This window comes from Leptosomus discolor, chromosome Z (assembly GCF_034619465.1).
Source record: "Leptosomus discolor isolate bLepDis1 chromosome Z, bLepDis1.hap2, whole genome shotgun sequence".
NCBI lineage: Eukaryota > Metazoa > Chordata > Aves > Leptosomiformes > Leptosomidae > Leptosomus > Leptosomus discolor.
In genome coordinates this window covers 84,840,760-84,867,631 of record NC_141419.1, presented here as the reverse complement: position 1 = coordinate 84,867,631, position 26,872 = coordinate 84,840,760, and the positions used below count along the sequence as shown (strand labels likewise).

The 26,872-nt window shown below is 44.3% G+C and overlaps 1 protein-coding gene across 50 annotated transcripts in view; it reads left to right on the top strand.

Annotated features, from left to right (window-relative positions):
• The window catches only part of CELF4 (CUGBP Elav-like family member 4), a 694,695-nt gene that overhangs the window by 629,512 nt on the left and 38,311 nt on the right, over positions 1–26,872 (top strand). For 33 of the 50 annotated variants that reach the window (XM_086480470.1, XM_086480447.1, XM_086480466.1 and 30 more), the window contains 3 exons: positions 6,172–6,315; positions 17,247–17,394; positions 22,711–22,860. In XM_086480470.1, the coding sequence (XP_086336596.1) occupies positions 6,172–6,315; positions 17,247–17,394; positions 22,711–22,860 (442 nt within the window). Of the gene's footprint in view, positions 1–6,171; positions 6,316–17,246; positions 17,401–17,979; positions 17,992–22,710; positions 22,861–26,872 lie in introns of all 50 variants that reach the window. The other 17 variants (XM_086480469.1, XM_086480445.1, XM_086480446.1 and 14 more) reach the window with 2 other exon arrangements.

The window sequence follows — 26,872 nt, the reverse complement described above, 5'->3', positions numbered from 1 at the left end:
GTACAATCATTTATCAATTAATGGCCCTGTGGCTGTACAGTGTTTGGAGATCTTCAGTATAAATATGCTGCAAAAATGCAAATACTTCTTACTATCCCAGTCAAGCAACACACCTTACACCATGATAGCCTAGAGTCATACAGCATGATCTGGGATGCCCAGTCATGTGCAGCGTGTTTGCAACTCAGTGCTTCTGAAACGTTCTTTTATGTCACATGCACAGTTGAAATGTATCTGCCCAGCTTGCCAGCCCTTCCTCAACATCTGTTTCTTTCTAAGTTGTCTTAGGCTGTTCACATGCTCTTCCTGAACTGCCAAGGAACAGTGGAGCTCATGTGAGCAGACTCCCAAAACATCACAGGCTCCATACGTGGTTGTGATGCTGCCTTGCTGTGGCAATAGTCAATCCACTTTATGACTCTTGAATTATCCCACTTCTCTTACTTTTATCCTTGCTTATTTAGCTGGATGGAGAGATCATTCAGATACTAGCTTTCATGGGCCTCTGTGCTGCAGCTACCAAGTATTTTCTTAATATGAAAAAACCCAATGTCAAGTCATCATTTGAAGCTTTAAGAATATTTTCAGGGAAAGTGTATTTTTAGTAAACACAGAACTAAACATACCTTATCTTCCAAACCATGTTACTCTTATTAGGAAAGGGAAACCTACAACATTTTCTTTTGAATTCCGGATTACATGTTTTTCTTCAAATAGACAAAAAAGAATTATTTATTGCTTTCATATTCCTAAATAGTGGATAAGAATTTCCAGTCTGTCAGTATAACAACACTTAGTACTTAATAATGCATTAAGGAAGGCTAATGATTCTGTGAGGACTTTTATCTTCCATAGACTGAGCTGAAAAATGCAGAGCTGCTTGAAGAACTCTGCTTTGAAATTTAGGTTGTTTGGATATCTGGCTTTGATTTGAGGGACATACTAATACCTGGGTTATATGTCGAGTTCTTTCTAATTAGAATTGGGTACAGTGCCACCAGGAGTCAATGATTTTGTTGCCCTGTGGAAAGCAATAACTTTAGCTCAGAAAGATACCTAAGTAGTGTATGGGCAAGTAAAACCTAAATCAAGCTTCCACCCCAAATAAATGACTCTCTCTGCTTAGACATTGCATGAAGAATCCCCTCTACCAAAGCAGCACCACTATCAAAGGGTCTGTCACTCCAGCTGGATGAATGCCTCCTTTCCCCGCTCCGTCTCTGTCACTGTCATCTCAAGTGTGTCTAAACCAGCTCTCAGGACTGTACAGTGGAAATTGCTCCTAGTGACTGCCGTCCTACTCATACTCATCTCTCAGATGAGACACGAAATTGAAGCCCTGAGTACAGAAAAACATAGCGTATTTCACAAGAGGGGAGGGATGTTAGTCTTGGTCTTCTGGCCATCTTCCAACATGGGTAATTACTTTTCTACCTAGCTAAAATTCCCTCTGCACTACAGCTTTAATTGGACAGTCATTTCTTTTTTGCTTGTCTAAAATCCCAGTTTGGGGTCAAACCCTCACTGGCTAATTCAGCAACCCTATTTTCAGCAGATGTGCACTAGTAGCACTAGTAGGCATTTCCAAAAAAAAATTCCAGAATTAAAAGGCACCATACCAAATGGCCTGATCTGACAGAGCCCAAAGCAAAGACATCCTCCTTAGGCTTTCAGGCCCTAACGTCCGGGATACTTGTGAGGAAATACTACCCCGAATGTCTTGCTGAAGGTCAGCATCCTCCCAGCTCTGCTTTGTAGTCACAAAGGGAGTGCTGAGGCCAAATTTCCAACACAAGCAACCCCACTCACATGGTGACACTTAGGAAGGTAGTCTGATTGCCCAAATGAAGTATCCAGCAGCACCTGTTCATTTAAGCACCTTAGCTGGAGTGCACGGCTGACATCTTGGAAGGTACTTATAGGTTGTGCATATTCAGATCTCTTGCACTCAAGAGCTTTAGTCACTGGAACTTTAATGTAACAAGCCTTTTTAAAATATTTTTGGCCCAGAACTTTACTAAGTTGAAAGTGGAACAGAGTTTAATGGCTTTGGCGAATTAGGCCCAAATTCATCACTTTTGCAAGAGAAAGATGTCAAACCATCTGTAGAGACAGGTAACCTACTGAGTCAGAGGAGACTGGACTGACAGGAAAGAGAATTCAGGCACTTATTCTGCAAGAAAACATCTTCACAAAATTTTTTCCTATGAATATTGTTCCAGGGAGAAGCAACTTTCCCTGATGCCATGCAGTATTATTTGGTGTCCTGAAAAGCTTTTACTTAATTTGTGTATACACTTCATTTGGAAGGCCATAACTAATGGGAAACAGTCCCAACAAGCAGGCAAAAGATTTGTTTTCCTTTGCCTTTAAATGAAATATCAATGGAAGGATATTTTATTTTTAGTTGAATATGAAATTTCACAAGCAACCTGTCAAGCTCCTGTTTTCAAGAATGACTTTATTTCACACATCAAGACAGGCTGGGAAATTAGTTTTTCCCACAGAGGACTCTGATTAGGGATTACAAAGTGAGTGTGGCACAGAGCGATTTTTCCTCCATCTTTTCCCTTACCCTGCCAGCCTAGAGAGGATCTGACTTTGCTGACTAAGGGGAGCAATTCATTTCTGGGCATGGGAGGGGGACAGGAAGCAAGACAGTCATATTAAGTAGACTTGCTGGCCCAAGAGGGAATAGGGAAAGCATAATAATACTTAGCCCTTATGTTATTCTTTTCATCAGTAGATACCAAAGCACTTGGAAAAGGAGGTTGATTTGATGGGAAAGGAGATAAATGCCAGTTCCAAGTAGCCTGTTGCAGAGGTGCCAGCAGGAATGCATACTTTCATGATAGTCTCTTTTGCCTGCAGATCTACAGGATGGAGAAGGTCCTTCCTTCAGTAAAATGCAGAAATAACACACAGATCTCAAAGTACATTGCAAATGTTATTGACCTAACCACTGTAACTCTCTTGGGGGTTGGTGAAATATAAGGTCCAGTCCAACAACCAGAGACAGCAAGAGGGAGATTATGTATTGCTAATAAATGACCAAGCAGACAGGACCTATTGCCTTTGTCAGCAGACAACAGCTGATTTACACTTTGGTTTAACTGCTTGCGGAAGCAATAAATAGTCCAGATGAAGGGCTCTGCAGTTTTTACCCTGTGGAAAACCTGGTCCATTCTGGGGCATTTCTAATGTTATCCAGTGCATTAGGAGGAGTCACTGGAGTAGAAAGTAGTCTTGTTCCACTCTAGATGAACAGCACTGTTTGGCTCCTCTACTAAAAATCCTGCAGTGGGTGATCTGATAGAGTTTACTGCCTGATTTGCTTTGGATCACGTGAAAGGGCTGCACATGAGGAACCACATACAGAAAACATCAATTCCAAGGTCAGTCTTCATATTCAAGAGCGATGCAGCATCTCTACCGGCTACATATCTTTAACCACTTACATGTGCATCACATTGCAGAGCACTCTTAAAATACCCTCATTTTTCTCCTCTTTCTTCATACTGTGTGCTCTAACTTGCTTGTATTTGCCAATGGCCTTTCTACCCTGTGTATATGATAGTGATGTTCAAAGAGACCTGAAGTCCTGCTGCGACAGGCAACCCAGAAAAACATCTCATAAGAGGCAGTCTTAGATCCCACTGGGTCAAACGGCTGCTGTGCAGTCACTATGACTCACATCATGAGGGAAGAACACTCCAGGGGCAAGAACTTCATGTGGAGGTTACCCGTGTTTTCATGATGCTATCTACAATAATAGCTTGGTTTTCAACAGTGTGAGGCATTAGCAATTTCCTGAGGCAGTTCTCTGACCCTAAGACTTCCAGGGCAAATATGGAAAGAAAAGGGGAAGGAAGAAGATACCAACTTATTTACACTTCTCTCTCCTGCTAACTAGACCAGGTCATATCTTCAAAACCCATTTGCAGAGATGAATACTCATTCAGTTTCAAAATCCTCCATGCTGCATTGTGCCCACCATGCTGCAACCTCTGCTCTGCGAATCACTACAGCAGCTCTGAACAGCCCAAGCTGCTGTGGACCCGTGCCTCCCTTCCATACAGCTGCAAATAGGTTTAAATCATTAGATTCAGGTTACCAAACAGTCTCTTGGATCAGGGTTAATTAAATGAGTGTTGAAATCTAATTAAGAACTGGCCCAGGTGATAATTAGCAGGAAATGTATGCATTAAAATATTCATTTGTCGATGAGCTGCAATTAAGAGTGTGATTTGGGGAAGGATCGATAACCAGATCATGTGAGTTAAAAAAATGAAAAGTCACCCAGCCTTGAGCAGAGATGCAGGGGAATTTTGGCTAGATTTTTTTTCCTTCCCTCCTCCACTTTCTGTTTTGCTCTTATAATAACTTCTGAAGACTGCTCTCTACCCTTGAATAGAGCATTCATCTCTCCATCCCTTTGTTTTCCTGAAGCACTTCTTTCAACTCCTTGCTCTTCACCACATTGTTTGAGTGGGTTATAGATTTATTAGAGAGAGACTAACAGGTCAAAAAGAAAGATTCTTTGCCAATGAAAATCACTTCCTCCCAGAACAGGCTGCTAATCCAGGGGAACATCACTCATTGTGTGTCCTTAGATTGTTTTGGGTTTTTTTTTAGCAAGGTAGCTCCTCAAGTCTTTATTCGTAACTGAGGATCTGGAGAGGCTGTTGAATATGCATAGCTTGGACTTATATATATGTACATCCACAGCTGTGGTTTACTATGCTATTCCCAATTTGTAGCAGAGCAACACTGCTTTCACCGAGACTATTTTTTTCTGGTTACAGGTACATAGGGGTGTGTGTAAACCAGTTAATAACACTTTCTCTGTGCAACTCCAGGCAATCCTACCTCTGCTAGAAAAATGAGGGCCCCACAACAGCCCAGCTCCTCTGGCATGGAGCTGGTCGTCTTCTATTGCCATGGCCAGAGGGTGAGCTGGCAATTTCCCCACTGACTGTATTTCCACAGTGTGTCAAAAAGGAAGCGTACCATGGGAGCGTGATGATTTCAGCTGCTCTTTGTCAGTCTCCTGACAGCTCACCTGCCCATCTCCCCAGGTTCAGTGGCAGCCCAGCTCCCAAGGCAACTGTCTGCCTGCTGTCGGGGCTGCTGCCAGATCCCCCCTCCCCTGCACCCCTCTACCCCAGGGGAGACCACGCTGTGGGGAATCAACCAACCCATGAAGTTAGAATGTCCCTGGAGCCAGCCAAAAAAATATCAGTCCTTCCTTCCTAAGCAGACCTATTTCTTCCCATCTCTGCCTCCTATCAGAAAATTAAGAATCACAGTTACTGACCTTTCATGTAATTTTGGGGAGGAGAGGGTTTTCTTTCATTCCCAAAAGCTCTACATTTTTCACGGACTTCTGCAGCCCCTCTGATGATCATCTGCAGTTCTACACCACTGTTGACTGCAGACACAACCCAAACATTGTAAACCTTTCCTGGAAAAGTGTAACATTACATGTGGACTCTTTTGTGGTAGCCTCTATGTCACTCACGGAGAAGAAACTCAGGTGCATCAGGTACTATTTTTGGTTCCCTAGTGTAACGATGATAAAAAGATGCTGCTTCGTGATGTGACATACACTCCGCTCAGCATACTGAATCCTTTTTCCAAGGGTGGGCATGACTTTGTCACTGGACATGGCCGTTACAAGACACAGCAGTGTGAAAGGGTGATCCAGCTCAGGGAGTCTGGCATGCACAGAGCTAACACATTTCATCAAAATAGATCAGTTCACAAATCCCACCACATTCATCTAGCAAAAGTTCCTACAGTTTGCTGTGCTGAGTCCAGAACTCTGTCCTCTGATGAGGACAGCCTTCTAGGCCAGAAGATATTTTATACGTTGAAAGAATAAGACAGCAGCTTTTACAGAGAGAACACTAGAGAGAGACAGCTTGGAAGTTTGAATTTTTGAGGAAACTAGGAACCACACTGCTGGCCTTAGTCATTCACCCTCCAAGGTCCTTTACTTCCTTCCTGATGTTTTCAGCCTCTTGCAAAGATTGAATTCAAAAGGCCTGAGAAGCTGCATAGGAAAAATCAACACCAGCTGGATCCCATGCTACCAAATCTGTGTTAGATTTATGGGTTGAATGAGCCAATGTGCATTGGGCTAACTCCCTTGTGTATCTCCTTTTGCAGGGAGCCTCTTCAAGCCTGGTGGTGAAGTTTGCAGATACGGACAAGGAGCGTACAATGAGACGCATGCAGCAAATGGCAGGACAAATGGGCATGTTCAACCCCATGGCCATCCAGTTTGGAGCATATGGCGCCTATGCACAGGCAGTAAGTATAGACACTGGCTCTGTGCATGTTCACGGGAACGGGAATACTGCCTAGAACTGCACGAAAGTACACATGAGCAGAGGAACAACTGAGCAGAGGAGGAACCAGTGATTTCTCCATTAAACTGGTTACACGATGGGAGCACACTAAGCCATGCCATCCAGGGTAGACAAGGGCATCTCCCAGGGAAGTCTCAGAGGTGCCACAGCCAATTCCAGCTGTAACCACACTGTGATCATGTGTGTACCCATGACACCCCAAGACACTTCCTGTGGGGTCTAAGCCATTGCTGTCAAATCCGAACACAAGTAGGCTTTGAGGATTTGTATAAAATAGGCCTGAACTCAGCTTATCCTAGTTCTCTGCCCAATGTCAGCACCATCTGGTGCTAAAGAAGGTTTGTGAGAGCACAAATACCTTTCTGGCACTCCTCTGCTACCAGACCACACAGACAGCTGAAGGGGGGAGATGGCTCTGCTCCATGTGGTTAGGCCTCTGCTGCACCGTGCATCATTGTGGGTACCTTCAGTGTGACCACAGGATAAAATGGCAGCTGTTGACAGAAGTGTTTTTAGATTCACAAAAGCGTGCTAGATCATGTTAAAATGGACAAGCAGACATATGCACACATAAAGTCCTGGCTCCCCAAAACAGTATGATTTAAGCACATTGGGAAAACGCATCAGCTATTTAAAGCAGCATTGCACTGTCTAACTTCAGGTATCCTAGTTACATACCAAACCTGGACCATGGGCCTCTGAGAAAATGTGACTGTATGAGCTCTTGACAAAGCTCTGAAATGGATGCCCCTGGCGTAACTACCTTTCCTTAGGCTACAGTTAACAAGAACCTGCAGGACAAGATCAGGTTCAGATAACTTGGTCTCTGCCAGATATTTCAGAAAAAGGTAGAGGTGATCCCTGCAGCAGGCACACACAATAGTGCCAGGTGACTTTGGCTGACTTCTCTAGAGCAGATTTGCAGGCACTGACAATGCATCTAGGTGCTTCATCCATTTGGTGGTAAAACTTGACCCTCTTGCACTCTGTGCTAGATTTGTGTACAGGAAGGAAGTACTATTAATCCTATTTTCCAGAGTAACATCTTCCTGAACAAGAGAGAACAAATGCCTTGCCTTAGGTATACAAGGTCATTCCAGCGCACTGACCGCAAGGCTCTGCTTTCTTCCCTATGTATTTTTTTCTCATACATTGACAGCATGGATTTCCCATCACATCCACATGTTCTTTTTTTAACTTGAGGGCCTTGAAGTTTCTGTCCTCCACTGAGTGTCCTGTGCCTCACTGAACACTTGGTACAACCCAGCCTACCCCTTGCACAAGCCTTGTAGGATCATGGGGATGTGCTGTAGAGCTCCCCAGAAGCTGACCCCCTCCTCCCAGCCACACCTCCTGGTGTTATTCTGGACTTTTTTTATTCTCTCCCCACTAGACAAATTCTATTTTTCCTTCCATTTTTCCCTCTTCGTTTTTATTCCCAGTCAAAGAAAATCTTTGACTCTTCTTTTGCCCCCCGCTCCTCTCCTTACATGGTAGAAGAGCTGTCCCCTCCCCAGTCCAGCTGTGTTTGACTGTCCTTCTGGCCAGGGAAGCCTGCAAGAAGAAGAAAAGAGACAGTAAATCACAGCTGAGCCCAGGTCAGTGGCCAGCAGCCTGGCAGAGGGATGCAGCATCTGTGCCCCTATGTACCAGAGGAATTAACAGGAGGCAACCCATGGGCAGCTCGTGACAAACATCTGCAGAGGCTGTCAGGCAGGACATGTGGCTCCAGTGTTATGCTATAGGCATCGATCAAGTAGCTGGAGAGGTGGTAAAGCCCACAGTCCTGATGCTCTGGCCCAGAAACTCTTTTTGCATCTTTTTTGATCTAGAATAATTCTTCTAATTGCCAGCCTAGTTCATACAGATATAAAAGAGGATGCAGTCTGCATGTTTACACCACAAAAGTTCCCTCCATCTATTTCTCACCAGAGAATAGAGGACATTATAAGGGCAGGTGCTTGAGTGAGAGTTTATCACTGAAGGAAGAGTGAAAACAATTCCTGGGTCTGCTCCCACTCCACTTGAAACCAATGAATATTTTTCCTATTGATTTCTGTAAAACCAGAATTGGACCCATCGTCTTTTTTTTTTTTTTTCCTGCTAAATATGCTAATAAGAGGGAAAGAATAAGTTTTAGATCTTGACCCATTGGATACGACAAGCTAGTGACACCAATTACCCTGGGGACTTCAGAGCTGTCTAAATGATGGGATCACATTTCTGTGTGGTGCCTGTACACCCAGAGCGTGCTCAGATGCTGTCTCTCAATCAGCCTTCCTATCTGTGTATCTCCCTGTCTGCTTCATCTCACAGTGTCACACAAAAGGGAAGGAAGGGAGCGCCAAGGCTCTGTGACGTTCCCTCGGTCCCGATTAATCCACCTCGGACTGCTGGCTCTTAGATATCAGGGTGATTGGCACCTCACAAATGCCAGCAGGAGATGGAGGGATCAACAGGGGGAGAAGGAAAGGAGGGGCACTTTTATTCAGCCCGAACTGAAGTTGAAGAGCTAAGGCAAGTCAAGAGGAGGGAAGGTGAAACAGTGAAAAATGCAAGAGCAGGACAGAGATGACAGCTGATGCCACTGCCACCAGCAACTCTTGTGACCTTGGGTGAGTCATTTGACCCCCTGGTCTCATTTCCCCATGTACAAATAAAGCTGATGATCAGATTTATTTATTTTCACTTCTCCCTCAGGGACACAGCTCTCTTTTGTACTGTCTCTCCACGGGTTTTCACACAGGAGGCATGACGGTAACACAAGTTTAAGAACTGCCTCAGTACTTAGTAGTAAGGCCAGGACTAGCATGAGACACTAGGCTCTTTGATTCATACTCATAACCTCTCCTCCCAGCTATCTCACTGCAGTCCAAGCTTGACTGATGTCTCCATACTAAGAGTCCCCAAGTGTTCCCAAGCAATCCCATGAGAGCTAGTTAATCCATAGTTTCTAATGGTCTGTCCCCATGGAGGAGGTTGCCAAGTCCCCTAGGCAGCAGTTTCTTGCTGAGTCTCCCCCAGAGAGGCATCACGCACATAACCAGGACTGGAATAGCTCCTGCAAAAAGGTCTCCATGCATCAAGGTGGCCAGTGCAGCAGAAACCCACATGGTGCAGCCGTTTGAGAGATTAGTGGGCAGCTGTGGATTTGCAAACCCAGCAGCGCCACTGAGGAGAGGTGGTGAGGGTCTCAGTCCATCAGTGTTTGACTGGTAGTTGTTAGTATTGCCACCAGGACTGCTTTGGGCCCCAGCCCATCTTGAAGTTACCTCCTTTGCAGTTCAACAAATGGCCATGTCACAGTTCACTCCCTGCTGCTGCTTGCTGCCAAGCCACTCAAGCTCAGCTTCAGCAACTTTAACCTTGGTAGCAGCAACAGCCTCACATTGGCTAAGCAGCTAGTCGTTGGGTTCAGCAGCCATATGGCCTCAGATCCAGATGTAAAAAAATGAGGAAGCAAAGGGAGTTCTCCTCTGTGTGTGGTTTTGACTTCCCTCCTCATGTGCCACCCGCAAGCAAACCAGACAAAGCTTGGCACTAACTCTGTGTGCTGTTTCAGTGACACAGAAAGTCACATCAGACCCACCCCACCTCTTTTGTATGCAGCCCAAAGCAAGTCAGGTTTCATGGTTCCCTAAAGCTCCCAGAGCCCCTATACTAATTTGTTTCAGGTTTTTTGGATTGTTTTAGGGTTTTTTCTTTTTAGAAATATCTTCCCATACTCATTTAACTTCCCCTTGTATGGGGCAACTATTTATCTTAGTTCTTACACATAGAGGGCGCCAGCCCTTTTTATTGTCAGGTTACTGTGGATCTGCATCAGCTGGGTATTGATAGCAGTTTCTGCAGTCTCAGTTAAGGACAGCTTGAGGTATAGATCTGAACTCAGCCTGGAGAGAAGGAAACTGATGCTAGGTGGCACCACCTTTGATTTGCTGCTGGTTGAGAACAAACCTGCAGGCACAGACTCCAGCTTAGAGCAGCACAGTACACCTTCTTAGACCCTGGTAAGCCATGGAGTGGCCAAGCCCAAAATCATGAACAGTAAAATTCAAAACAGACTATGAATGGTGGTAGTATAGTGCTGGCCCAAATAAGCAACAGCGGCAAAAGTTTCTGCAGGTCTTCTTTCTATGAAGAAAGTGGTGAGTAGTTAGTGGCTGCCTCGTGTCACTGCCACCATGCAGAAAAGGAAATGTGCACAGATCAAAAAAGGTTGGGAAGGTGGCAAAATGCAGAAGAGCAAAGCAAGAACAAAGGAAGGAGCCTTGGAAAGTGACAGATACTGTATCAATTATTTAATTTTTAAATTATTTAAAATAAGATCAAAGTCATAAATCAAGTTTGCATAAAAAATGGGGTGGGAGTGTTAGCCACAGTCTCCTGGCCAAATTCCAGCCATGGGACTGATTGCATCCTGCTGCAGGGGACAGGCATAGATTTAGTTAGTAAAAACAGACAGATGGAGACAGAAGCAATATAGGCAATGGTAACATTTGATCTCCGACCTGGAGCAAGTCCTTTCCCGTCGCTAAATCCCAGCTGCCCTTGCTCTGAAAAAGTACAAATGGCTGCAGCTCCTCAACTGCCGACAATAACTGCAACAAATCTGGGAAAATCCAGCACAGCAAAACTCTCAGTCATCATCATAAGTGGTCACCTTGGGAAGTCAGGGCAGCAGTGACTACTGTGTTGACCATAAAAGCCTAGGTGCCCTCCTCTGCCTCCCTGTCCCAGCTCCTGTGGAGATGAAAGGATATCTCTGCTAAATGATCTGTGGTAGTGCTGAAGGGAAGAATCGCTTCTTCCAATATTTATTCAATTTATACTGTGAAATTATTTTGGAAAGATACTTTAAAAAAATCAGCTAACCCTATGAAATTGGGTAAAATTTACTGAATGTCTTCTGCATATAATAGTTATTCTATTTAAAAGACCAAAATGGGACAGTATATTTGGTAAATACTACCTGTTATGCAAATCACTTGTTCTGATCTGTTCCAGAAGAGGAAGCTATTTTGAAGCCATAATACCGTACTTCTGATTGTCAGCTCCCTGGCAGTTCAGAAATAATGAATACTCAGATTTGGGCTCTATAGATTTATTTTTTTGGGGGGGGGTGGGGGTGGGGTCGGGTGTTTTTTTTCCCCCAGTCCTCAGGAAGTCAGAAATCCAAACTATTGCATATCAGGCTTCAGAAAGACACTAAGACATGTGAACCTGCATGTCTTTTTTTAATCTTAATTAAATTTAATTTTTATTTTCAAAGCAGAAATTCCTGTTTCGAAGAAGACATTAAAAAATGTCTGAAAGACCATTCTGATTTTTTTGCAGAATATCTTCTGTTTGTTTGAAAGCTTGGGAGATACTTTTGGTTTTATTTCCCAATGGCCAGTTATGTAAAACAGACGAGAATTTGTCAATTCTGTGATTTTACCAAATATGACTCCTCTTACTGCTTGATTGATCGCTTTACTTACCTCTTTCTATCACAGGGTTACCATGAGGATTAATTAGCTGTGTTTGTGTAGATCTTTAGATGTGGGAAGTGTGGAATGCTGTTATTTTATTATTATTACTGAATGAAGAATATGAAAAGTCAAACAAAACATGACGTGGTTCAGAGACAAGAATAGAAAGTAACACTGAAAAAAATGAGAAGGTCATCAGACCATTCAGAGTAAACCTTGTCCAAGGGCAATGATCATGCTATTTCAAACACAGCGCATCAGAAAGAATTGTTCTCTCTCCTCTTCCCCTTCCTCAGTTTCACATGTATTTCTTTAGGGGCTGGGGAAGGCAGGGTGTAACATCGTTGTCCTATTTCTAGCAGGAGTTTTTGGCCTTAAGAACATTCCTTCATCTCTCCGTGCATCTGCACTCCTTTCCTTGAGTGCAATTGAATGACCCTGCTCTCCAACAGCCACCTGATGTCAGAGGCGGCTGTCCCATTCCCAGCTCCAGCTCTGGCCACATGTCCTCACTGCACAGCACTAGACTGAATGTGACCAAACAGGGACTCACTTCTGAGAGAAAAACTTGCAGTGTCACGTTTGTGCTGTATGTTTAATGCTCTGCTGCTGCTGTTCCTGTGCTGGTACTGTTCCTGAGCTGGTGCTCAGCCTTGTTGGGTGTGCATCCACCCTGGTGCAAAGGTAGCGGCAAGACATGGAGACAGACCCGTACATCAGCCAGCTCTTTCTTCGGTGCAGCTGTGCTGCAAAACTTCACCTTTTGTTGTTTTTTATCTTAATCTCCCATGCCAGGATAAAATGGATAAGCCTGTGGAGGTACCTATCTGTCCACTGATGACAGAGCTGGCTGAAGTTTAGCCACCACAACTTGAGGTAGCAAAAAGGTGTGTGAGATAAAGCCTCCCATCTATCTGTGTTGACCAGCCATCACTAACACCGTTTCCCATGCTCTGGGTGGCCTTAGCGGTGCCTCTTCAGCTGCCCCATCAGTTCTTAAGCATTGGGATGGGGACTACAGTCTCTTAGTTCTTGAGGTGCTGTCCATGGGCATGAACCAGTTTTGGAGCACTTCCTAGTCTCCTCAGAAGATAATATTTGAACAATAGTAAAGGCCAGGCTGGAGGAAAGAGGGACAAATCTTTAGAACTGGATAGGAAAAAGCTTTGAATGTTGAGGCAAAGATCGTGCCAAGGAAGTAAGTGAAGCAAAAGGAAATACATCCTTTCAGCCAAGAAAGGGAAAAGCTCCTCTCCATCCCTTTGGATCAGTCTGAGATAATAAGGCTGCTGACTTTCTTACTAGTTCTCTGTGGCCCCAGCATAGACAGGGAAAATCTGCATTTCAAATGGCATATTTTAAAGTACACAATACCCAGAGGCCCTGCTGCTATTGATTTGCCTCTGGTGGGGTCACTGCCTCTCTTTCTACAGCTTTATTAAGTGGGACCATACACTGGGCCTCTCTTTCAAAGTGAAAGGAGAATGGATGGGACATTCATCTTCAGGGGTAGCTGGGGAAGGAGTGGGGTGACTTTTATTTGGAATACCCTAGACGTTTTATAAGGCAGACTGGTGACCCTTACAGGACTTGCTCTCCTTTTGTAAATTTCCCTGGAGTCACCCTGGGAGGAAGGAGGTAGGTCTATGCCGTAAGCTCCTTTCAAGGTGACCAAGTTCCCATCCTCCTACCCCCGTGATGCTGCTGCACTTGGCTGGGCTGGGAAGGACCCCCATCCTCTTCCACCTAAGCAAATCCAACCAGAGAAGGAAAGGCATGAATGGGAAACATGACTGCAGAAGGGTGACAGGACTGTTGTCAAGGGTTGAGATGTCCAGACATGGTTGGGACATGGTCGGGGTGCCCTCTCTGACCAACGAAGTAAAGCCAGCTAGATGGGGTATGTGGCTGTGTTCAGATATGGGATGCCATACTCCTTTCAGCTCTGGAGGAGACCCCTGTTTACCCCACAGTCTGGCTCTTGAAGGCTGCAGAGAGGTGTACATCCTCTGGGTCATGAGGTATAAGACTCCAGCTCATTTCACCATGCCAGGGGGATTTCCAGGGCATCTTGGGTGTCCCCAGAGCACTGAGCATAACAGAAACAGGGTGGCTGCTCCCTGCAGGTTGCCTGCTGTAGTATAAGCAGCTGAATCTAGTTTCCCAAATCACAGGTTAGAGCCTTATTTTTACTTCATTAGCTTTTTAACCTGAAGCTAAATTTAAACTCTTCAATCCTCAAGATCTTAATTCAGTTTTAAGTGACTGTTTCACTGAAACCCACCAGGCTTTAGGCTGCAGACCCCCCTTCAGCACTAATCAGCAGATTAGGATCATATAGTTCTCATAAGGAAAAAGAAAATACCCTCTTCTTTCTGAAGGTCTGATAGAAATGCATGAATGACATGCAAAAAGGAGCATGCTTTTAGCCAACGTGCATTCTATAAACATGCACCTTCCAGTGCTAATTTAGAAACTCTTTGAACACACAAGAAGCCAAACACTCAGGTTACCTGGTTTGCAAACCAGGAGGAGCACCTGCCATTGTGGAGTTAACTGAACAGCTTAGAGGCATCTGTAAGCAGGAGAAGTTGCATAAGCTGTAAATAAAGTCACAAGTGATGGCCTAGCTCTGCTGAGTGTAAAATGGGAGTCTGCCTTTGTAACAGCACGATCGTTTGTACTATCTTTGGCCACGTGGCATTTTTTAGATAGAGCACTGTTTCTCTTGCAGCACAGGTGAAACCAAATGAAAAAAAGGATTAACACTTTTCTTTTAAATGGTTGGGAACCAAGGTCCAAAAATATATGCTGAGGGCCAGGTAAGGGGTGGGAATGATTTCATCTGACTCTGCTGGTACATGCAGCTGAACTGATCACCTGGGTCTCCATATACAGCCGATAGGGAGAAACAAATCTGCATTTCATCTGCCCAGAGGCATTTGAATACAGAAGGCAGAGATGAATCTTGTCCTAGACTCCTCTGCCTGTTATCACGTCAACTGTTAATAGCTGACCAGCTCAGAGGAAACCCCATCTGTATTTAGTTTACTGAATCTGACAATGGGAAATGCCAAAAACATGGTTCCCTGCCTGCCCTAGAAGGTCTCTGGTACAAATATGAGGCTGTTATCTGCCAGCCAGTCTGACCATGGCACACACATGACCAGCCATATGACACTCTGTGTTTTGAGGTGGGTTTGTTGATGTAGCACTGGTCAGCTTTGGAGAAACACAGAGAAAAGTCAGCAAAGGCCAGACTGGGACTGTCCCCAGCCCTTGCAACTGTGTCCGTCTCAGAGACATGCTTTTTTGATCAGCAGCGCTACACAGATCTTATAAGCACAGATCTTGGCCATCATTTCTGCAACCAGCCAGTTATATCCTCAGCTGTCCCCAGGTGAAAATACCCAGCGCAGAAAATGAGGTATCAGTAAGCACACCCAGTGTCGGTGTCAACCCAGTGTTAAAGGTGGATGGATTCCCCCTTCCTCATTCACTTCATTGGCATAGTTACTAAAATCACCTGCTCAGTGCCTCCTAGGGAGAATAAACTCAAATGATGCCTAAAAAAATAAGTACTCCTTAAAGGGGAATCAGCATTGTTCTATAAAAGAAAAGATTGTCTAATCACTCCATCAGTAATTACAAAGAACAGGATATCACTAATTAAAATGTGAAAGTGTCTTATGCAGGGTATAAGAAAAAAGGGTAATTAACAATCAAAGGGAAAGCCACCACCTTGCCACCAATCTGCATTAGGCTTCAAAAAATAATAGTACTCAACTTTAGTACAGCACTTTTCATCTGTAGATCTGAAGGCACTCCTGCATGGGGAGGCGGGTATCCTATGTCCCATTTTATCACAGGAGAAACCAAGGCAAGTTTACACAACTTACACATGATTTTACAGCAGGTCAGTGGCACAGCGTCCTTTGCTTTGGTCTGTTTACTGATGGTGACAAGGAACGTTTCAGCATTTGAATGAGAACAGTGATTTCAAGGATTTGTTTTAGTGTATGCATATGAACAGCTAATTTAGCTGATATTTCAATATTAAAGTGAACAGTAGGGAACAGTCTGTCCCTTGCCATGACTTTTGAGGTCTGTTTAATGCTGAGAAGCGTGTCCCATGTGCTTAAACAACAGCATCAGAGGGTGATTTCTTGATGTGAGAGAGAGAGAAATCACAGAGAGCAGCAAAACAGAGGTATTCCAATTCTGGAGACAGCAAAGACATGAGTCATTTGTAAAATCACTACAGAAAAGCAGTTTCCTTCTCCACTATTATCATCAAGTCACACATTACCAGAGGCTGGGGAATGAACAGAGTGAGGTTTCACTCTGCTCATGCTCTTTCCCCGACACTTTCTCTATACATCCACCACCAATTACTAGTTGGGTATGGACTCGGACTTACCTGGTCTGGCTCTTCATACAGCTCCAGGGAAGAAGACAAGAGGCAGTTTCATCCAAACTGTCTTTTCCTTCATAGCAGGAGCATCTTGCCCACTGCAGCCATACCATACAGGTGAACTGCACCAACTGTGTGCTAGGTTCAGAGTGTAAAATAATGATAGCATAGTCTGTTTTTAACGTAAGAAATTTTCCAGCATGCATAACCATTCACCACCCTTCTGCTCCAAATTTTTTACTCCCAAATGCCTGAAAATATAGCCTTATTTCTGCCTTTTGTAGGTGCCCTAAAAGAGGCAGCATTTTGATCACTTTCTGGAAAACTATATTTAAGGAAATCATCCCAGATCAAAGCCACAGGGAAGGGATTTTCCCACTACACAATATTAATCTTACTAAAGTAGGGGAGCTCGCTTCTCTTGTACAGTTCTTCTGGGAATCTCTGCTTGGTTGTGTTGGAAATAGGTGCTATGATCTGGTTAGAAGGTTTGGTCATGGTTTTGCTCAGTTCCGACTGGAGGCCTCCCAGCAGCATAAGAAAAAGTTATTTTTGTCACTGACAGATGGAAACAAATCAGGTTATCCGCAGAGAACTAGCTAAGCTTGCTGCACTGGAGAAGGGATCCCCTCTGCCCACCACTCCACATACACTGGTCTCCCATCAGCAGCCACCAGTGATTTCCCAGAGCTTTGATACAAGCAGTGTAAGCCGTGAAACCTCTCTGCTCAGGATCATATAAAGTTCTTTCTCTGCCTTTCTCATCAGGGAAGTACCAGGGAGTTAGAGGGGTGAGTCCAACTCATGGGAGACCTCCACACTGGGAAGCACATCGTAGGGGTGGGGACCATAAAGACCCCATGATGCAAAGATGTATTTTGCCTCCAGCCCTTATACCAAGAAGGATGCCTCACACCTTCCTGGTGCCATGGGCTGTCCTGCTGGTGACCGCGTGATATTTTTTCCCTGCTCTCTTTGTTCCAGCTGATGCAGCAGCAAGCCGCGATCATGGCATCGGTGGCACAGGGCGGCTACCTGAACCCCATGGCAGCCTTTGCCGCAGCCCAAATGCAGCAGATGGCGGCTCTGAACATGAACGGCCTGGCAGCCGCCCCCATGACACCAACCTCAGGTAAGGGTCTGGGGGGATGGAGAGGGCAAAGGGCAGAAAAATCTGGCCACATCCCAGAGGAGACCTGGCAGGACATGTTAGCTGACAAGATCTTCACCAGTAGGTGTTTAATGAAATGTTGGTCTTGTTGATGAAGGCCACCAGAAGTGAAGAGTGGAGCCGACCACATCCTTTTATGGTCTGGGGAAGGAGGAAAGAAGCAGAGAAAGACTGTTACTGCCTCTCCCAGGGCTGGGTCCAGCTTCAGGTCAGCTTCCATATCGTAAAATAGTTGTAGGGGCAAAGTCAAAGAGCCCGCCGGGAGTGGGCTGTTAGGCTAGTTGTGCACCATGCTGAGTGGTGTTCACTGTTGGGTGAAGAGAGCAAGAGGGTTGAGACCCACCAGAACCAGGACACAATGTGCTTGTTAGGGAGGAGGAAGAGTGCTGTCAGGGAAGGCACTGGAAAGGGCTCTCAGCCATGACCCTTCCCTCTCAGCCTTATCCCTTATACAACTTTCCTTTATCTCTGAGCACCCTCCAAATGGCACAGAACATCTACCAGTGACCTACACTGGTTTACTGGTGGTGCATCTAGATGTCCAAGGGGTCAGTGCTGGTGCTGTTACAGACAGGCTGGCTCAAACATGAGCTAAGGTTTGTGGTGAGAGGCAGTGTCACTAACAAGATGAGCTATGTCTTTGGGACACAAAAGCCTTTCCCCTACCGTGAAATGGGACAGGAGGTACTCAGGGAAGACGTCTAGTGCTACTCAGAATGCAAGTGTTTTGGTGAGAGGCTTGCTGGCTGCTAGAGCAGAGACCAAGTAGTCAGTGAAGGGCTGCCAGGATCTTGCTAGGCCGAGAGGTATCACAGGGAGCCCATGCTAGGAGCTGCAGTATATGTTTCAGTGGGCAGAGAAGGAACCTGAGATGGAAACGGGACTGGCTTTTCTGGGGCTTGAAGCACAAGGAAATAATTTCGGCAAGAGCAGGTCAAGGAACCGACAGGGCTGGTAGTCATAGAGTGGCATGTGTCCTAACATCAGGGAAGTAGGGCAACAGGGAAAGTGGGGCCAAACATGAGGGGAAAGAAGTGAGAATTTGGAGAGCTTTGCAATATACCACTGAGTCTGCTAGGGTAGCAGAGGACTCAAAGGTACGTCTTCAGAGGACCATTTCTGAGGGATAGGTTGGCATAAAAGGGTCCCTGGGGTGATGCAGGTTGTTCCTATGACAGGAACTGGAGATGGGACTGTGTTTAGGAAGACATGGCATACCAATGCCCTTGTATGAACCTTGAAGCATCAAGCTAGCATGGGGTGGACCAGCTTGACAAAGATTTTGGGTGAGACGTGAGAGGAGTCACCTATGCCTGAGCCAGCTGTGGTTCAGGCAGCACTGGGCAGAGCAGGATCTGGGACTCCAGAGAACAGTAGGAGAGGAAAGGGACAGCTTCATTGCCAAACATGAAGAGGTCTGCACCAGTGCTGGAGCAGGAAAGGGCTGTCTGACAAAGCAGCCAGGAAAGATGCCTCATGGCTGAGAAACACTGCATGGCAGGGAGATAAGGCAGTGCAGCAGTGCAGACTTGGAGGCCGTTCCTAAGAAACTGAGTTCTGCTAACCTGTCTGCCGAAGAAAACCTTCCCGTTCACACACGGCTTAACATCTCTTTGCAATCTGTAGCTGGGAACAGTGTCAGCAGCTACTGAATCAGATCTCTATCTTTTCCCTTGCTTATATTAGAATATGAGAGGAAAAAAAAGAGAGAGCAAGAAAGACAGATCTCATTCCATATCAACTTATGGAGACCCAAGGAAAAGTGCTTGACTCAAAAATCTTATACCACACATTTCTAAATATATGTTTACACAACGATAAATGTATAAACAACAAGTCGATGGAGCTACTGCAAATCCAAATAGAAAAGTGGCTTAATTATATGTGCACCCTTTAAACCCGCTGCTGGAAAAGATTATCATATTTGCATTAGCTAGATTTGTTTTGTGTTGGTGGGAGCAAAGAGAACGTCAAACAAAGACTGCCTGGAATTCAAATGCTCTCAGGGCATGGAAAGCTGAATCCAGGCTGTGGTTTGTGATGGCATCACCACAAAAGAGTGCAAGCTCTTTTGCATATAAATAAGTCTTGAGAATGAGTGAGTTCTGTGACATAGGTGTGTAAATATCAGTACAACAGCTAAATTCTATGCCTACCATGATATCTAGCACATGAAAAATATCCCAGCCCTTCTTCATTGTAAGCTCTGCTCCTCTTCTGGTGTACAGGGTGCCATTTGGGAACTGTTAAACTCTCATTGTCAGAATATAGGAGAGGAAACCTCATGTTTTTACATGCTTTCCAGAGCACCCATGACTGGTCATTATTGAAAATAAGATGCTGGCTTAGACGATCCCTTGATCCCTTTCATGGTGGCAGATTTTACACTCTCCTTATTACGTATTTTCAATCATGGAGCCTATGCTCTTTGGTATTATTGCAGATTTACCTTGAATGGGTAGCTTCTTTCATGAAAAACCTCTGTAATGGGTTGTGGAAATGTCCATTGACAATTATTCCTTGGGTGAACTGTTTAGACTTTGAAATGACTCCTTGTATTACTACAACACTCACAAAGCTTGTGATAAGATGCATAGAAAATGTTTCAAATAACGTCTGAGCAAGCAAGCCTACAACACTAGCAGCGATTTCTGAGTAGCCAGGAGATATCTGAAGCCTAACATGAATTCTCCTGCTGGCTTTTGTTAGCATTCAGAAAGCCAAATGGAAAATGATCATTCTGCTTCATAGCAGGATTTCCAGTCATTGAAGTATATCTTTGTTCTGACTTGGAATGAAAATGAAACATTTCAAAGTTCTCTGAAAAACAGGCATTATAAAAAGTGTTTGGAATATCGAAGAAAAAAAAAATAAAATAATGTTTTGATCTTTCCTAAGCAAAAGAAAAAATGTGCTAGAAAAAGAATATTGGTAACCCAGAAGTCCTAGAGGCCTTGGAGGTATTGGCTGAGCACAGTGCCTCTATGCTGGTACCTTCAGGCCTCCTAGTCCAACTGTTTTTCCCTGCAACCCGCAGAGTGGGTTCCTTGGGACACGGCCATGAGTTCGTTCAGGCTCACAAGTTCCCATGGGACCTGGGAACTTAAAGGGTTTTGGATCCAGGCAAATCTAACAGACTAGAGACAGCATCCATCTCACCCAGTTAACCATATGAAAGTCAGACATCTAGTTTAAACTAGTCACCTGGCTTGCTTGCAGTCAATGGAGTGCAGTAGGCAGTCCCAGTGGGTAATTCAGACCGTAAAAATTTTATGCCGTTTGCTGGCATTTTGACAGTTCCCCATCAAGAGTCAGGTTTATCTCACACAACAGTCTGTAACTGTGAGGCAATTAAATTGACATCTCTGAAAGTTTGGTTCAAGTTTTGCACTGCTCACATCATTGGTATAATCCGGGTGAAAAGTGGGTCTGCAGTGAGTCTGCCGTTCTGTTAACTACATAGAGGGGCTAGAAATTAAATTTCATTTAGGCTTCCTCCCTTCTCTTCTCCCTCCTTCCTTTCGTGTTGTAAATCTGCACCTGCTGTAGCTGCAGCAAGAGATCTCAAACAGGGATGAAATCCACAACTGGCATGCACCACCGCCATTTGTTCTCTGTGGTGGCATTATGCCAGTTTTGCTCCAACTACAGATCTGACCTCTCCAGGGGGGTTCTTTATTAGAAGAAAATTAAAGAAGTGCAATGAATATGCCTAAACTTCGTTAGATATGCACAAAATAGCAAGCACAAATCCCTTGCTGCAATTTTAGAAAAATTTAGTTACATTCTCTGTGCAAATAAAGGAGAGATCCAGAAAAGCAACTGAAATTTTAACTAGCCTTTGTGATTTGTAAGCTGATGGCATATGCTAAGAGCATTGCCTTTGGACTTCAGTTGCCACTGCTGGCTCCCCATACCTCCACAGAGGACAGTTTTAAAGGCCAACACCATTTAAATAAGCAAAGGGGAAGCAGCAGCTTGCCTGCTCAGGGTGTAAGAAAAGAACTGAGGTTCTGCCTGCTTTTGAGGCTACTCAAATCAGAATGTACTAAATCATCTCATGCATCTGTATTGGCTTTCTTAAAGCACCAACACAGATTTAAGAAGTCGTTAAAGTGTATTATTGGACTAACCCACCATGGAATGCTGCTATGGTGAAGAAAATTTCTGCAATTGGTTTAAAAAAGAGGTTGCTGCAAAAATGGTGCTTTCAATCAGCAATATACCCTAACACAGAAAGGTATTGCTGGAGATAAGACAGTTTAACTTTCCACTCACAGCTAGCAAGGGAAAAATACCATTTCATACTCATTGAAATAATTTTTGGTCCCCAAAAACGTGCTGAATATATTGTAAGAAACACAGACTGCCCAGTGATGTTAAACATACAGAGAGGCAGACAATGAGGTAGCAAAGGGCTTTAATTCTCCCCTCAGAAATTGAGGAACTCTATGCCAGTGGGTGACAGGATCCCACCCAAAACATAAAGACCAAATTGTTCTTCTGAAATAGCAGCATTACAGTCCACCACAGGGTGCATCTGGGAAGAAGGGGAGGAGTATGGTTCCATGAAAAAAACAGATCTAGCCCAGATTTTGCCCCTGTTAATTGGGAGATCTCTGCTAAAACTCTATGAAGTCAAGTTTGGACCAAACTGTGACACTAAAAAAAGGTATCACTGACTGCCTTTAGGCTACAAATCAGCTTGCCAAACCTGTTAAGGATCCCTGGTGCTGAGAAAGTTTGGAATGATTTTGTATATGAAATGAGTATTCATAAGAGTGCAGACAGAGTAGTCCTGGAAATCAGTACGCCCACAAAGCTGACATCTCCAGAGAGAAACTGAGAGGAACTGCTGCAGGAGGGTGGGACTGAGAGTTTGCTTCTGGTGCTAAATGATATCTAAAAAGAAATGCCTGGTTATTTAGCAATTTAAACAAATAATACTCCAGCAAGAAAGTTGAGAAGGAAGGGTGATATTTCTGTAGTTTTCTATGCTTGATGTTAGCCATGGATCTGGTCTAGAGACCATGATCATCAAGCAAAAGCTTCATTCCACTGAAGAAATTTTTGCAAGCCTTTCTTCAGTGCTTTCCAAACAGAGGAGCAATGGTAAGCAGTCCCTTTCTTTGCACAACAGGTTGGGAGATTTTTCACTTCTTGGATTATCAGAAGGTTTCTCTGTGGTGATCACAGCTGTTGTGTCAGCAGTTTTCTCCATGTAGTTATTGCTTGCAGTACTCACTGGATCTGGTTTTGTGTCCTCCCCACTTGCAGGTGGAAGCACGCCTCCTGGCATAACTGCACCAGCTGTGCCTAGCATCCCATCTCCAATTGGGGTGAATGGTTTCACTGGCCTCCCGCCGCAGGCTAATGGGCAGCCCGCCGCAGAAGCTGTGTTTGCTAATGGCATCCACCCTTACCCAGGTAAGCCAGACCAATGCTGTGCCCACAACCTGCTCCTTCAGTTTTAGGGAGATCATCCACATCCACAGGCTCTGTATAGCATGAGCCACTTCAGAAGGTTTATACCCCACACCATCAGGACTCACTCTAGCATTGGTGTAGTTAGGTCTTACCCAACTACAGTTACACACTTAAATCTGAATGATAGACATCGAGGGCATGTTGGAGGTGGAAATTTTTTATGCTGGAGAACTGAGTGCTCATCTGCTGGGTGACTTGTTTGGTCAATACAATCTGGACACCCAGCATGTTTTGCTTTAGCTAAAATTTGATCTGAGGCCTGACTAGTTCATGCTGGAAGATCTCTTAGTGGTAATCCCAAAGGTCTTTCTCCTGACTAGCCTTGAAAGAGCTGGGCTAAGCCTGTTTACATCTCCTTGCACCCACTGTTGGTATCTCCTGCTGGGATTCCCTTGCAGTGTGATGGCTTTGGGAGGATGAGTCCGAAGGGTCCACATGGCTGCTGACCCAAACTGCTCCATACCTCAGACCATGTGTGCAGTCAGCAAGTGTCAATCTCCTAAATGCTCACTGCATCCAAATCTTGTTGCCTTACCAGGCCTGGAGACTGAAGCTCCTTTAATAGAGCCACAGAACAGGCTCAGCTTCACCCTTTCATGGCACACCACCAGAGAACCGCTACTGGGATTCAGACTGTGCCTAGCTCAAAAGATGCCAGCACTGAAGGAGTGATTTTGCAAGCCCTGGCAGTCAGAGATGAATGGGGCAGCTTAAAGGATACACACCTGCCTCTACACCTGTACTTGCAAATATATGGACACTCTGAGGCTGCAGTCACCAAGAACTCAGGAGTTTACAAGTCCTTAATGTGCACCTACATTTTTTTAGCATCCTCAAGATTTGAGATAGCCCTCTCCTCCAAGCTGTACTTCTGCTAGGAAGACATTCCTTCCCATTGCTGTACACATACTAATAATAACAACCATAACAATAAAAAATTAAGTAAATGTTACTAATTGATCTTAGCCACCAGCTGGCAAAGGAGTATTTTACCCTGGGGCACTCATAGATTGATCTAGCCTGTTAGGAAATCAAACACTTAGTCAGATGCTCCAGCCCAAAAGCCCACAAAACTCCTAACAAAAAAATTCTTTCAATCTCAGCCAGTCCTGAAAACACAGAGGGTTCAACATCAGAGGAGATTTTATAAGCTACAAGGAAAAAGTTACCTAGTTACAGTTCAGACGATGTCACTGAAAAAAGCCATCCTGTGAATGCGGCGAAGGAAAGCCCAGAAATACCAAGAGTATTGTAAAATAATTATCATCTTCCACATCCACACTTGCACTTTGTAAACATCTAGCCATGAGTTCAACTTCAGGCAGAGAAGGGGCTTACTCTGCTAAAAGTTAGGCATGTATATATGTGTTTGTAGCTGCATAGAGGGATGAGGAGCTCTTGGAGGCTTATGGAGGCATCAGAAGATTGCAGGGAGCCCCTAGTATGCTCAGTGAGCTCAACCACAACACCAAGAAAACACCCTGTCTTTAAGATTATATGAATATAGCCATCTGTTCAACTATCCATCTATATAAGTATCTAACTGCTTGCTAGTCTGTCATCTTGTTTATTCTTCCATTTCTGTGTCTATTTTCTTCTGGTTTATCTAGCTCCTTTTAGCTAATATTCCATAATCCATTACTGCAGATATCAGAGAAAAGATGATCTTTCTAGATGAATTTTAATGACTTGAGCTTCATTTTTTTAATGACACTGAGATTTTGAGTACTAGGTCCAACCACCCCCCTATAATTAAAGCTTTCAGTTAGGTATTTTATCCTATAAAAGTCAATGGCCTTAATCTGATTCTAAGTTTTGGAGAGACTTGCTCAGCCAGCCGTTTGCACTAAGTTCCTGCACAAGCACTAACAGCCTAACACACTGAAAGTTGACAGTCATCTTTGCTCTACTTTGCTGCAGGCAGAGAGGCTCCTTTCTGCCAGTAAAGTTAACATCCAAATAGCCTCCTTTGTGTAAAGTCTGGATTTACCTCGGTGTGTCTTCAGCAATATATTGGTCTTTCTCGGTGCTCAGCTTCCCCATAACTTAGTGACATCTTAAGTTATAGCAAAGGTGTAAAGGGAACAGTGGCAGGCCAAACCCTCACCTCTCATTTCACTTCTGCCTGTTCCTGCTAGCAGTGAAACGCTGAAAGCAAGCCCCTTTGTAGCAATTTGGGTATAGAAAACATCATGTGTTTGCTCCATCTTATTCTCTTCCTTCTTATGAGCATTTATACACTCTCCAAAACTTTAATCCTTGCCACAAGCTCTATTGTGGTCTGAGCTTAGCAGCATAAAAAAAAAAAAAAAAAAAGATTAGACGTGTATATGGGTAATGAGAACATCCACGGCCGTATTAGACTGGATAAAAATGTAGAAAGGACACAAACCTTCATGCTTTAGGATGTAAGACAGCCACTAATTGCTTGGGGTTAGAAAGAAATTTTCACCACCGGGCAGCTTATTTCATCTTTGTTTATTATGGGATTTTTCACACTTTCTTCTGTAGCGTTTGTTACTGGCACTGCCCTGTGGTTCCACGTGTCTGTGTTTCTAAATGCAAGGGTAGAAATAAAAGATTAAAGCTGAGCATGCAATTGCACTAACGTTATAGAGAAGGAAAGAACATGCCAGTCCCCATTGAAAGTCAGCATCTTCCAAACAACTTTATTTTACGGTATAGCTCTCATTCTGAAAGTGGCTAAGAGTGCTGCAGTACTATGTACATAACCATAGTTTTGCTATGATTATGACTTGCCATATATTGTTTAAAGCCTGAATTTTGCTCTCAGATACTCTTTTATACTCCACAAAAAACTCAAATGTGGGTTCACACCATTATATCCTGAGGCAGAATGTTGTTCGTTGCCTGAAAATAGCAAAACAGGACAAGCAAAATCTGTAGAGGCATGACATCCACATCATTCAGACCCAAATAAATCCCATTAATTGTGCAGTTTGTCTACATGTCCACCTTTGTGTCTACCTATAATATTTTTGATGCTGCATCTAAAGTACGCCAGAACTCCACAGTCTTTACACGATGAAAACAGGTCCATATCATGTAATTGTATTTACTCTGTAGTTTCGCTTCTTTTTTTCTGTCTTCCCCTGTGCTCTTTTTTTTTAAGATTCCCTTTGTCTGGAACAGGGAGACACACAGTATCATTTGAGTCAGACTGTTGAACCATTCATAGCTTTCAGGCAAAGGCAAGAGTAGGTCAAATGTCCGTACTCACCAGGACTCTGCAGGAAATAGCTTTTTCTGTGGCTCTGGCCAGGCCATGGATCCATGCAGAAAACCATTCCTGCAGGCATCCTGTTTGCAAGCCATGGTCTCACCTTCTCCCAGCTCAACCAGGACATAAAGCCTCACAGTGCACTTTTTTTGGCATGGACAGGATAACAAGGGAGTAAATATTTCCCCTTCTACTAGTCTGAGCCCCTTTGGAGATCTGACCTTTTTGTGTATTAATGCCTGCCCTTTAATCTTTCAGCTTGCAGAGCTATTGAACATGGCAATGTGTCACAACATATAGTGGGGACAAAGAGCATAATCTGTTGTGCCATGGTCTTGTGAGTCACTATGCAGCAGCTCAAAAGTGTTTGCCATTTCCACATTAGCCGTAGTAACAGGGATTGCACTCTTCTGCCAAAGCTTCTTAGCCACCCAGAGCCCAGCGCCTCCCTTGTAACAGTGTGTGATGTTATAGACAACAAAAGCGGAGACCATCTGCACTGGTTTCTGCTGTGTCTCATGCCATTAAGACTCTGCTCTCCAGTAACAGGTCCTGCCCTTCTGGATTGGGTTGTGAGGGACTGGACAAAATGCTCACTCCAAAAATAAAGCCTCCTTGGGAAGAGAAGGGGAGGGAGAGATGAGAAAATGGGGAGACCAAAGGGCAGCAAACAAGAAAGAGAAGGGATGAGCTGTCAAAAGATCAGTGAAA